Raw genomic sequence first — 13,310 nt, forward strand, 5'->3', positions numbered from 1 at the left:
TTTAGGTGTGTGTGTGTTTGTGTGTGCATGTGCGTTTGAATGTGTGTGTGTGTGTACCCCCTCATCCCACCCATGTTAGGCCACTATATTGGTATGATCTACACTGAGGAATGTACCACACTACCTCTTTCTGTGAGAAGCAGGGGGATTTGCCTCCCCCCACCCCAGGCATTGGTTTAGCCTCCAGCTGGCCCTCCCCCTTCTGTTCCTCTTCTTTTCCCTTAGCCTCATCCCTGGGGGGATCTGCTTTCCCACAATCCCTTGCACGGTGGGGGATAGCGTATATGTTCTCTGTAGCAGAACTGTGGGGGGAGGGAGGAGGACAGAAATGGATCTATTAAATGGATGGAAAGACTGCCAGATATTGAATATCAACTTAACTCTTATCTGCTAAAAGCCTTTCCTGCAGAACCATTAGAAAAACTACTGCTCTGACCACTGCTCCACACTGCTGCTCTGACCACTGCTCCACACTGCTGCTCTGACCACTGCTCCACACTGCTGCTCTGGCCACTGCTCCACACTGCTGCTCTGACCACTGCTCCACACTGCTGCTCTGACCACTACTCCACAATGCTGCTCAGATCACTGCTGCTCAGACCACTGCTCCACACAGCTGCTCAGACCACTGCTCCACACTGCTGCTCTGACCGCTGCTCCACACAGCTGCTCTGGCCACTGCTCCACACAGCTGCTCTGGCCACTGCTCCACACAGCTGCTCAGACCACTGCTCCACACAGCTGCAATGACCACTGCTCCACACTGGTGCTCCGGCCACTGCTCCACACAACTGCTCTGGCCACTGCTCCACACAGCTGCTCAGACCACTGCTCCACACAGCTTCTCTGGCCACTGCTCCACACTGCTGCTCCGGCCACTGCTCCACACTGCTGCTCTGGCCATTGCTCCACACTGCTGCTCTGACCACTGCTCCACACTGCTACTCAGACCACTGCTCCACACTGCTGCTCTGACCACTACTCCACAATGCTGCTCAGATCACTGCTCCACACTGCTGCTCTGGCCACTGCTCCACACAGCTGCTCAGACCCCTGCTCCACACTGCTGCTCAGACCACTGCTCCACACTGCTGCTCTGACCACTGCTCCACACAGCTGCTCTGACCACTGCTCCACACTGCTGCTCAGACCACTGCTCCACACTGCTGCTCTGAACACTGCTCCACACTGCTGCTCTGACCACTGCTCCACACTGCTGCTCAGACCACTGTTCCACACTGCTGCTCTGACCACTGCTCCACGCTGCTGCTGTGACCACTGCTCCACACTGCTGCTCTGACCACTACTCCACAATGCTGCTCAGATCACTGCTGCTCAGACCACTGCTCCACACAGCTGCTCAAACCACTGCTCCACACTGCTGCTCTGACCGCTGCTCCACACAGCTGCTCTGGCCACTGCTCCACACAGCTGCTCTGGCCACTGCTCCACACAGCTGCTCAGACCATTGCTCCACACAGCTGCTCTGGCCACTGCTCCACACTGCTGCTCCGGCCACTGCTCCACACTGCTGCTCTGGCCATTGCTCCACACTGCTGCTCTGACCACTGCTCCACACTGCTGCTCTGACCACTGCTCCACACTGCTGCTCTGACCACTACTCCACAATGCTGCTCAGATCACTGCTCCACACTGCTGCTCTGGCCACTGCTCCACACTGCTGCTCTGACCGCTGCTCCACACAGCTGCTCTGGCCACTGCTCCACACAGCTGCTCTGGCCACTGCTCCACACTGCTGCTCTGGCCACTGCTCCACACAGCTGCTCTGGCCACTGCTCCACACTGCTGCTCAGACCACTGCTCCACACTGCTGCTCAGACCACTGCTCCACACTGCTGCTCTGACCACAGCTCCACACTGCTGCTCTGACCACTGCTGCTCAGACCACTGCTCCACACTGCTGCTCAGACCACTGCTCCACACAGCTGAAGTGCTGTACCTGCTGGGAGCAGACGCCACTGTCCTGGGCTCCTCTCCACAGGCACCTGCCACCGCCGTGGACTCCTGAGTGGAGACTGTAGAGTTGCGGTTCCTACGGAAACCAAAGATTGACAGCATACTGCGTCTCTTCTTTCTTCTGAAGGACTGAGCTTGGTGAAGAGATGAAAGCTGGCTGTAAGAATGAGAGAGAGAAAGAGCCACCATTCTGTCAGAAGCATGTGTGTATAATAATAATAATAATAATAAATGTATTTTATATAACGTATGTGAGTATGTGTGTGTGTGTGTGTGTGTGAGTGCGTGTGTGTGTGTGTGAGAGTGAGTGCATGTGTGCGTGTGTGTGTGCGTATGTTGCACCTGCCAGGCAGGACTCTCTTGGTATAAAAATCAGGCAGTCCATCATCGAGAGGAGTAACGGCTCCATTTTCTGTGCAGTGCTAGAGAGAAAGAGAGAGAGAGAGAGAGAGAGAGTAAAAGTGAGAGAAAGAGAAAATGATTCACACATATAAATCTTCACTTGGTACCCTGAGGCATGGCACTTGAATTGCATCAGTAAAAATATCCACTCTGAGTCACAACTTGCCCTTCGCAGCAATACAAACGCAGTTTACTGGCAGCTGATGTTAAGAGGCACCCACGCGTGAAAACCACCTCTTAACCCCAATTAGCCCGGCTTGCTTTGCCTTTCGAAAGTTGAGCAGGCTCGGGTCAACGAGAAAGCAGAGGCAGATCATGCAGCAGTCACTTAAAAACGCAAGTGCACCTCAGATATTAAGTACTCAGGTGTTACTTTAATATGGCTGATTCGCAGGGTAACTACGATGTGGGGAACTTAGATGCATGGTTAATCGTTATTCCTCTCCCTAATGTCTGCGATTCCCACACCGTGGGAATGTGAAAATTGACCCTTACTTTCCCTAATTCCGTGACTCTAAAAATTTGGGAATGTGGGAACTCTTCGGTGGTGGAAAGAGTTGAGGTGGATTGGGATATGATCACATGACATAGAGGAACATTCATGTAAAACGGGGCCGTCCAACCCTGCTCCTGGAGATCTACTGTCCTGTAGGTTTTCATTTCAACCCTAATTTGGCACACCTGATTCTACCAATTAGCAGCTCAACAAGATCTCTAGCTGCTGATCGAGGTATGCTTCATTAGGGCTGAAAACCTACAGGACGGTAGATCTCCAGGAACAGGGTTGGGCAGCCATTGGTTTAAAATGTAACCATTCTTTTTTTTTTGCCTCAGAAAATCCAGGAACCACAGCTCAAAACTCGGGCTTCAGTCTGGAGTATACAACTTCTGGAAGAGTTCTACAGCAATACCATAGATGCACGCCCACAGGGCAGCAAGGGTAACCCACTTTTATAAATCAATCAATCAATCAATCAATAAAGCACACTGATTGACGTTTAAAACTCAGAGAGGGGGAAAAAAGCTTTTGTAGTTTCACAGGACGGTCAGGCTCACGGAGGAGGTTCTCAGGGAAGGCCGACTGATCCTCCTTCACGAGATCCCCCCCGTGAAGGAGACCTTGCCCGATTCGTATTCGTTCAGCGGAACAGGATAATGTCACTTCCTGTTACGGGACCAGGAAACAGCCGGCTGCCGTTGTCGGTCGATGCGGGAGTCGGCCGCGCCCCCCCCCCCCCCGGGTGCCAGTCAGCCCCCCTTCAAAACGGCACCGCAGACTCTGAGACAGAAGGCCCGCCGCGGCGAGGCTAATTTTCGTCTCTCGTTCAAAGGCGAACGCATTTCATCACCTCCTCAGCACGACCAGTACCCCCAAAACGCTGAGAATCCCAGGACTCTGCCACTGCAGGCAGGCGGGCAGATCTAAGCAAGGCAATTTGAATACTCTTTCCAACCCCTCCTCCTTTTCCCTTTTCTCCCCTTGTCTGAGGCTGTCGAAACAGAAATAGCACAGCTTCTATAGTCCAACCGCATACTTAGTGTCCTGCATTCTGACAATGACCAGTGTTTCTTGATTACAGGAGGTTCTGGTTGAGTTTCAGGTGTCATATTGCAGTAACGAGTAAGTGGACTGGTAAATGAACTGCATTTATGTAGCGCTTTTATCCAAAGCGCTTTACAATTGATGCCTCTCATTCACCAGAGCAGTTAGGGGTTAGGTGTCTTGCTCAGGCACACTTCGACATGCCCAGGGCGGGGATCGAACTGGCAACCCTCCGACTGCCAGACAACCGCTCTTACCTCCTGAGCTATGTCGCAGAGTACCCACTGCCACTGTACTGTACTGTGACACCCTTACTGGATTTTCAAAAGAAGTATTAATTGGAACGTTTTTAAGGTGAAAAATAGAGAGATATAGCTTCTGTAGTTATGGATAGAAAGGTGAGAATCTGGTGGGTCTACATCAAAGGTGGTCTTGGGTAGCCGCAGGGTCTGGTTTTTGTTTTCACCTTAAATACAACAGCTGCTTTAGACCCAAGAAACCAGGTGAGGTGAGTTAACTGTGTAATAGAGCGCTTTAATTGATCAATTGATCAAAGTAGCAACAAAAACCAGCAGAAACCTGCGGCCCTCCAGGACCTGGGTTGGCCACCTCTGTTGGCCATTATCTGTGATATGAGGGGTCAGGGGTCACTGGTCTCACTGCTTCAGGAGGGGCGTGTCCTCTCCGGTGCTTCCGCGGTGGCCTCGGCCTAACCCTGGTCACATGATGCAGAGGTGCACCCTGGGTAGGCAGGGCAGACAGACACTCCCATGATGCAGAGCGAGAGAGGGGGGCGGAGTGTGGCGGTACTGAAGACGGAGGGGAGGCACTGGAGTCATCACCCAGACCTGAGGGACGAAAAGCAGAGAAAGAGAGAAAAGGAAAAAAAGAGGAGAGATTAGAAGAAAAAAAAACAGAAAAAAGAGAGTGGCTTCAGAGAGCTTGACATTGATCAACTGATAGAGGCCATGACATTTAGACGGCTTTAATCTCAATGGAGCACAGTTCAATATTTACAACAGTAATGCAATTAAGTAGAGGGTGGTGCTGTTGGATTAGCCTGCAAGCTCTGGCCTCTTTCCACACATAGCTGAAACTCTTCCCTGTGTACAGAGGAACAACCCTGCAATTGGTCTCAATACAAGCACTGCAGCAAAATTTGGCTCTGCTGGAGCATCACTGTCAGAACTGGGCCTTGGCTGAAACTCTTTAAATGGCTAATGTGATGAAAATGTACCCTGAAAAATACTGGAAGACCCACACCACATTATGCTACTTTATCTCACACATACACATGCACACACACACACACATACACACAAATGCATATATGTATTTGGGAGGTAAGACTCTAGATTTAAGACTCTTAAACTAGCAGTAGCTTGTAAGTAATTAGAGAGTGTAACTTTAGCCAAAGTTAACCTGCAAGTAAACATGGCGGAATGGGGTTGATTGGAGTTGAATTGGGTTGAGTGTGGTTGAATGGGGTTGAATTGGGTTGAGGATGGTTGAGTGGGGTTGAGTTTGTTTGAGGACAGACTCACTCAGTCTGGTGGACACGGGGCGGATTCGTCTTGTCCTGGAGCTCCTCTTCTTTATAGCAATAGTGTCCTACAGGTGTGAGAGCAAGCCAGTTAGACTGAAGCAGATTCATGCAGTCTCACACACACACACACACACACACACACACGCATGTGCACATGCACACACACACTCACACATGCACACATAGACACAGACAGACACACACACACACACACACGCATGTGCACATGCACACACACACTCACACATGCACACATAGACACAGACAGACACACACACACACACACACACACACACACACACACATGCACACATAGACACAGACAGACACACACACACACACACACACATGCACACATAGACACAGACAGACACACACACACACACACACACACACACACACATGCACACATAGACACAGACAGACACACACACACACACACACACACACACACTCACACACACACACACACACACACACACACACACACACACACACACACACTCACGATGCTGGTCCCCAGCTCTTCGTCAGTGATGTCCAGGGAGTCTCGGTGTCTGTGAGATCTCCTCCCTGTCCCGGTCTCGTCCCAGGGCTTCACCTGAGACACCTGCCGACTCTAACACAGGAGAGACAGCGCTCAGACAGAAACACAGACAGAAACACAGACAGAAACACAGACAGGCAGACAGACAGACAGAAACACAGACAGGCAGACAGACAGAAACACAGACAGAAACACAGACAGGCAGACAGACAAACAGAAACACAGACAGACAGACAGACAGACAGAAACACAGACAGACAGACAGAAACACAGACAGACAGGCAGAAACACAGACAGGCAGACAGACAGACAGAAACACAGACAGACAGACAGAAACACAGACAGGCAGACAGACAGAAACACAGACAGAAACACAGACAGCGCTCAGACAGAAACACAGACAGAAACACAGACAGGCAGACAGAAACACAGACAGACAGGCAGACAGAAACACAGGCAGGCAGACAGACAAACAGAAACACAGACAGACAGACAGAAACACAGACAGGCAGACAGACAAACAGAAACACAGACAGAAAGACAGACAGGCAGACAGACAAACAGAAACACAGACAGACAGACAGAAACACAGACAGGCAGACAGACAGACAGAAACACAGACAGGCAGTCAGACAGACAGAAACACAGACAGACAGACAGAAACACAGACAGACAGACAGAAACACAGACAGACAGGCAGACAGAAACACAGGCAGACAGACAGACAGACAGAAACACAGACAGACAGACAGAAACACAGACAGACAGGCAGACAGAAACACAGGCAGACAGACAGACAGACAGAAACACAGACAGGCAGACAGACAAACAGAAACACAGACAGACAGACAGACAAACAGAAACACAGACAGACAGACAGACAGAAACACAGACAGGCAGTCAGACAGACAGAAACACAGACAGACAGGCAGACAGAAACACAGGCAGACAGACAGACAGACAGAAACACAGACAGAAACACAGACAGGCAGACAGACAAACAGAAACACAGACAGACAGACAGAAACACAGACAGGCAGACAGACAGACAGAAACACAGACAGGCAGTCAGACAGACAGAAACACAGACAGGCAGACAGACAGACAGAAACACAAACGGGCAGACAGACAGACAGAAACCCAGATGGGCAGACAAACAGACAGACAGACAGACACACAGATGGGCAGTGCCGGAGGGCTGCAGACAGACAGAAAGACAGACAGAAACCCAGACAGGCAGACAGACAGACAGACAGACAGTGCAGGAGGGCTGCAGACAGACAGACAGACAGACAGACAGAAACCCAGACAGACAGACAGACAGTGCAGGAGGGCTGCAGACAGACAGACAGACAGACAGAGAGTGCTGGAGGGCAGCAGACAGACAGACAGACAGACAGTGCCGGAGGGCTGCAGACAGACAAACAGACAGACAGACAGACAGTGTTGGAGGGCTGCAGACAGACAGACAGACAGTGCCGGAGGGCTGCAGACGCAGTGGTGGGGCTGTACCAGGGCTTTGTGTGTGCTGTAGAGCTCCTGCAGAATCTGATCCACTATGGAGTTCGTCAGATAGGAGACCACCGACAGCTTCACCTCCCTGTGACAGACAGGAGAAGAGCAGAACACATGCGACTGCATTGAAAAGGACTGGAAGGGGTGACTGTATTCTATCTTCTCTTCTCCTTCCTTTCCTCCCTCCCTTCTTTCACTCCCTCACAGCCTCCCTCTCTTCTCCTTCTCCCTCATCTCCATATTCTCCCTCTCTCTATTTCTGTAGCTGTCTCTCCCCCTCTCTCTCACTCACTCTCTATTTCTCTTCCTCCTTCGCTCCTCTCACCCCGCATCCTCCACTCCCTATTTCTGTCCCTCTCCCTTACTTCCCTTTCTACCTCCCCCACTCCCCCATCCCCCCTTCCTCCTTCACTCTATTTCTCTCCCTCCCCTCCCTCTTCATCCCTCTTCATCCATCCCTCCCTCCCTGCTCCCCCTCTCTTCTCCCTTCTCTCCCTCCCTCTCTCTCCCCCCCTCACTTCCCCATCTCTCCCTCTCTCTCTCTCACTCTATCCCCTCCATCCCTCCCTCCCTCCCTCCCTCCCCCTCTCCTTCCCCCTCTCCTCCCTCCCTCCCTCCCTCCCTCCCTCTCTCTCTCCCTCTCCCCCTCCCCTCCCTCCCTCCCTCTCTCACTCCAGAGCTCGGTGGATGTCCTGTGCTGCTCTCTCCATCAGGGCGGAGCGGATGGTGGAGCGAGGGATGGAGACGCGCTCGGAGACGGAGGAGAGGGGCGGAGTCAGGCGCTCGGCCGCCGAGGAGGAGAGAGGGCAGAGCTCCCGACAGAGCGACACCATGGAGTCCACGATCACCTGGGGCAGGGCAGCCAATCAATGAGCCCATCACAAACCAACTGACCAATCAGCACATTGCATAAGACCATGGAGTCCACGATCACCTGAGACAGGGCAGCCAATCAATAAATACAATAAATACATCATAACAGGGGGCGTCCAATCAGAGGCAGGCTGTACCTGCAGCTCTTTGTCCGCTGCTTTGGCCAGTTCTCCTGCCAGCGAGTCCAGCTTCTGTCTGACCGGCCCGTCTACTGAGAGCACATGGGCCAGCTCACATAGAGAGGGGTAGAGCTGAGAGAGAGAGAGAGAGAGGTTATTACACACACACACACACACGCACACACGCGCACACGCACACACACTCACACACACACACACACACACACGCACACACACACACACACACACACACACCCGTCTACTGAGAGCACATGGGCCAGCTCACACAGAGAGGGGTAGAGCTGAGAGAGAGAGAGAGAGAGAGAGAGGGGTTATTACACACACACACACACGCGCAGGCACACACACAGACCAACATGCACACACACATTCAGACACACACACACAGATCAACATGCACACACACACTCAGACACACACACACACAGACCAACATGCACACACACACTCACACTCACACTCACACACACGCACGCACGTATACACACACACACACACACACACACACACACACTCACCGCGCGGGAGTTCCGGGCCTCCTTCAGCACCTGCCTGGCGGCCTGTAGCTCCTCCCCCTCGCTCGACCCCCGCAGAACACACACCTGCTGCTGCACGCGCACACACAGGCGCTCCATCACCTGCAAGGAGAGAGAGAGAGAGAGAGAGAGCGACTTAGCTCCTTCCCCTCTCTACTCCCGCTGCGTTTGCTGTGGTAAATAGACTTAGCTCCTTCCCCTCTCTACTCCCGCTGCGTTTGCTGTGGTAAATAGACTTAGCTCCTCCCCCTCTCTACTCCCGCTGCGTTTGCTGTGGTAAATAGACTTAGCTCCTCCCCCTCTCTACTCCCGCTGCGTTTGCTGTGGTAAATAGACTTAGCTCCTCCCCCTCTCACTCCCACTGCGTTTGCTGTGGTAAATAGACTTAGCTCCTCCCCCTCTCCACTCCCGCTGCGTTTGCTGTGGTAAATAGACTTAGCTCCTCCCCCTCTCCACTCCCACTGCGTTTGCTGTGGTAAATAGACTTAGCTCCTCCCCCTCTCTACTCCCGCTGCGTTTGCTGTGGTAAATAGACTTAGCTCCTCCCCCTCTCCACTCCCGCTGCGTTTGCTGTGGTAAATAGACTTAGCTCCTCCCCCTCTCTACTCCCGCTGCGTTTGCTGTGGTAATAGACTTAGCTCCTCCCCCTCTCCACTCCCGCTGCGTTTGCTGTGGTAAATAGACTTAGCTCCTCCCCCTCTCCACTCCCGCTGCGTTTGCTGTGGTAAATAGACTTAGCTCCTCCCCCTCTCCACTCCCACTGCGTTTGCTGTGGTAAATAGACTTAGCTCCTCCCCCTCTCCACTCCCGCTGCGTTTGCTGTGGTAAATAGACTTAGCTCCTCCCCCTCTCTACTCCCGCTGCGTTTGCTGTGGTAAATTGCCGTATAAATGGATGCGGTGTGAACGCTGTGTGCTGTGAAGGTGTGTCGGTTGCCCCGGAGACGAGAGCATCTGCTAAACGGCTGCGGCGCAATGCCGGGCAGGCGCCATTTATCTGTTTATCTCCGCGTGTTTGCACACTTCGGCCTAATTTATACGTCGCCGCGCGACACTTTCACGAAAAAGCGTCGCTCGACGGAAACGAAGGTGTCGCACAACACTTGGCACCGACGCCTCAGCAGAGGCCCGCAGGGAAGGGCCTGCTGTCTCTATGGCAACAAGACGGCAAACGTCCCGACCATTAAAAAAAAAAAAAAAAAACTAACATTTTTTTTTCATTTGCTTGACATAAACAAAATCCTAGCGGTGCGTATCGTTGAGGAAAAAGAAAGTGTTTTGGGACACTTTTTTGCAGATGATGACAAAGACGTTGTAGTTTTGTCGAAAGTGCTGTGCGAGGTGGTGCAAGTCAGGCCGCAGCCCTCCGGTGTCCAGCACTCCCGCCCCCCCCCCCCCCCCCCGTGCCCCCCCGACCTCTGACCTGTTCGGCAGTGCTGGTGACCAGGCCCTGGTGGAGGCTGAGGGCCTGGTCACCAGCACTACCGCCCCCCTCCCCCCCTCCCCCCGCGCCCCCCCGACCTCTGACCTGTTCGGCAGTGCTGGTGACCAGGCCCTGGTGGAGGCGGAGGGCCTGCCTCTGAGAGAACCTCTGGGTTTGATTATTCCTCAGCAGAGCACGCTGGATCTGAGAGAGGCGGAGAGAGAGAGAGAGAGAGAGAGACATTAACACTGCACTGAGAGAGACAGAGAGAGAGAGACATTAACACTGCACTGAGAGAGACAGAAAGAGAGAGTGATGTTTGCTTTGGCAATAATTACATTTGTATTTCATACCAACAAAGCAGCTTAAATTCAAAATTGAAAATGAGAGAGAGACAGAGAGAGAAAGATGGAGTGAGAGAGATGGAGAGAGAGAGAGAGAGACAGAGAGAGAAAGACTGAAGAAGACGCCACTGAGGAAAACAGCGAGTGTTTCCACGGGAACGCGGCTCTTTTCACACCAACACAAGCAAGTCAAAAACACCAGGATATCCTCCTGAGACTCGGCAGAAGAAAATAACTGTTTTTTTTTTTCATATTTTCTTTTGACATAATACAAAATGCCTCGATTTGTATAAAAAAATGTCACAGTGAAAATACTTCTTTTTATTGAACGTACCTCACAGTCTAGGTTTCAGCAGAGTAGGGTATACTGTATGGGTCCTTAAGATTATGAGACAGAGGTTCATAAAAATTCATTCCTGGTCCTAAGGAGGATATACATTTATATGACATGGAATGGAGGCTCATGGAGTTCCTGACTCCTGCGAAATAGAGTTCCTCCCGTTCACTGGAGCCAGTTTGGCGCTGAGTTTGACCTTTGACCCACCTTGGTCAGCGCCTGCTCAGTCTTCTCTGAGGAGCCACGGTAGGCCTGGGTGACATCACTGAGGGGGAGGGGCATGTACTGCAGAGTGAAGTTGCTGAAGGGTACATACAGGTAAGACATTACAGGCCAATCCACACCACCCCACACCACACCATCATATCTTCTGAGTTTCTGAGATTTTCAGAATGAATAATAATGCCAATATGACTAATACTACTAATACAACTACTATTACTGCTACTGTTAGTCCAGGTATTACTATTATAGTTAGTACTGCTATTACGACTACTAGTCCGACTATTACTACTAATACTAGTACTACTACTACTACTACTACTACTACTGTTAGTCCTAGTATTACTACTACTAGTCAGACTATTACTAGTACTACTGTTAGTACTACTATTACTACTAATACTAGTACTACTACTACAACTACTGTTAGTCCTAGTATTACTACTTTTAGTATTACTATTACTACTGCTAGTTCAACTATTACTACAAATACTAGGACGAATAATAGCAGTAGTGGTAGTAATAATAATAATAATAATAATAATAATAATAATATGATGTTTAGTGCTTTCAGAATTTATTAATTTAAATCTCAATTAATTTTCAATTTAATGTATTGAGATTTACACATCTATACCTGTCATAGTACAGTCTGAACCAGCAGTCAGCAATGCACACCTGCATCACATCTACACACCTGTGTGTGTGTTTGTTTGTGCGCATATGTGTGTGTATAACTCACTGTTCAAGAGCTCGGGCCACATCCTGGAGCCCAGTTGCCGTGGTGTTGTTACGGTCCCATGTGACACTCCTTGCAGCCAAAGAGTGCCCGAGAGGAAGAGAGAGAGAGAGAGAGAGAGAGAGAGAGAAGGAGTTACAGAGAAAGAGAGAAAGAAAGGTTAATTCAAAACATGTAAAGACGCAAAATACTTCAGACGCCTTCCTCACCTTCTGCAACCCTACCTCATCCTCAGAGATACACTGGAGACTCTAAACACTCCCACTTGCGCCTAAATAATATACGCCACATGCTGTCTGTCCTCCCCCTCTCTCACCATTACTCACCAGCTCTCTGACTCTATCCTCAGTGTAGTGTTGAGCTGTAGGTCTCACCTCAGTGTAGTGTTGACCTGTAGGTCTCACCTCAGTGCAGTGTTGATCTGTAGGTCTCACCTCAGTGTAGTGTTGACCTGTAGGTCTCACCTCAGTGTAGTGTTGATCTGTAGGTCTCATCTCACTGAAGTGTTGACATGTAGGTCTCACCTCAGTGTAGTGTTGACCTGTAGGTCTCACCTCAGTGTCATGTTGACCTGTAGGTCTCACCTCAGTGAAGTGTTGACCTGTAGGTCTCACCTCAGTGTAGTGTTGACCTGTAGGTCTCATTTCAGCGTAGTGTTGACCTGCAGGTCTCACCTCAGTGTAGTGTTGACCTGTGGGTCTCACCTCAGAGTAGTGTTGATCTGTAGGTCTCATATCAGTGTAGTGTTGATCTGTAGGTCTCACCTCAGTGTAGTGTTGACCTGTAGATCTCACCTCAGTGTAGTGTTGACCTGTAGGTCTCACCTCAGTGTAGTGGTGATCTGTAGGTCTCACCTCAGTGTAGTGTTGATCTGCAGGTCTCATCTCAGTGTAGTGTTGACCTGTAGGTCTCACCTCAGTGTAGTGTTGACCTGTAGGTCTCACCTCAGTGTAGTGTCGACCTGTAGGTCTCACCTCAGTGTAGTGTTGACCTGTAGGTCTCACCTCAGTGTAGTGTTGACCTGTAGGTCTCACCTCAGTGTAGTGTCGACCTGTAGGTCTCACCTCAGTGTAGTGTTGATCTGCAGGTCTCATCTCAGTGTAGTGTTGACCTGTAGGTCTCACCTCAGTGTAGTGTCGACCTGTAGGTCTCACCTCAGTGTGGTGT

General features: G+C 50.9%; 1 protein-coding gene across 1 annotated transcript in view; it reads right to left on the minus strand.

Moving 5' to 3' along the window:
- The window catches only part of carmil3 (capping protein regulator and myosin 1 linker 3), a 47,721-nt gene that overhangs the window by 5,211 nt on the left and 29,200 nt on the right, over nt 1-13,310 (minus strand). The window contains exons 17-30 of the mRNA XM_035429280.1: nt 13,298-13,309; nt 12,147-12,215; nt 11,390-11,483; nt 10,607-10,705; nt 9,062-9,181; nt 8,541-8,654; nt 8,203-8,378; nt 7,528-7,615; nt 5,977-6,087; nt 5,467-5,533; nt 4,583-4,770; nt 2,320-2,399; nt 1,961-2,134; nt 125-302 (exon numbers count right to left, since the gene is read on the minus strand). Coding sequence (XP_035285171.1) covers nt 125-302; nt 1,961-2,134; nt 2,320-2,399; nt 4,583-4,770; nt 5,467-5,533; nt 5,977-6,087; nt 7,528-7,615; nt 8,203-8,378; nt 8,541-8,654; nt 9,062-9,181; nt 10,607-10,705; nt 11,390-11,483; nt 12,147-12,215; nt 13,298-13,309 — 1,570 coding nt within the window. The remainder of the gene's footprint in view (nt 1-124; nt 303-1,960; nt 2,135-2,319; nt 2,400-4,582; nt 4,771-5,466; nt 5,534-5,976; nt 6,088-7,527; nt 7,616-8,202; nt 8,379-8,540; nt 8,655-9,061; nt 9,182-10,606; nt 10,706-11,389; nt 11,484-12,146; nt 12,216-13,297; nt 13,310) is intronic.

The sequence above is a fragment of the Anguilla anguilla genome, chromosome 8 (assembly GCF_013347855.1).
Source record: "Anguilla anguilla isolate fAngAng1 chromosome 8, fAngAng1.pri, whole genome shotgun sequence".
NCBI classification, from domain to species: Eukaryota; Metazoa; Chordata; class Actinopteri; order Anguilliformes; family Anguillidae; genus Anguilla; species Anguilla anguilla.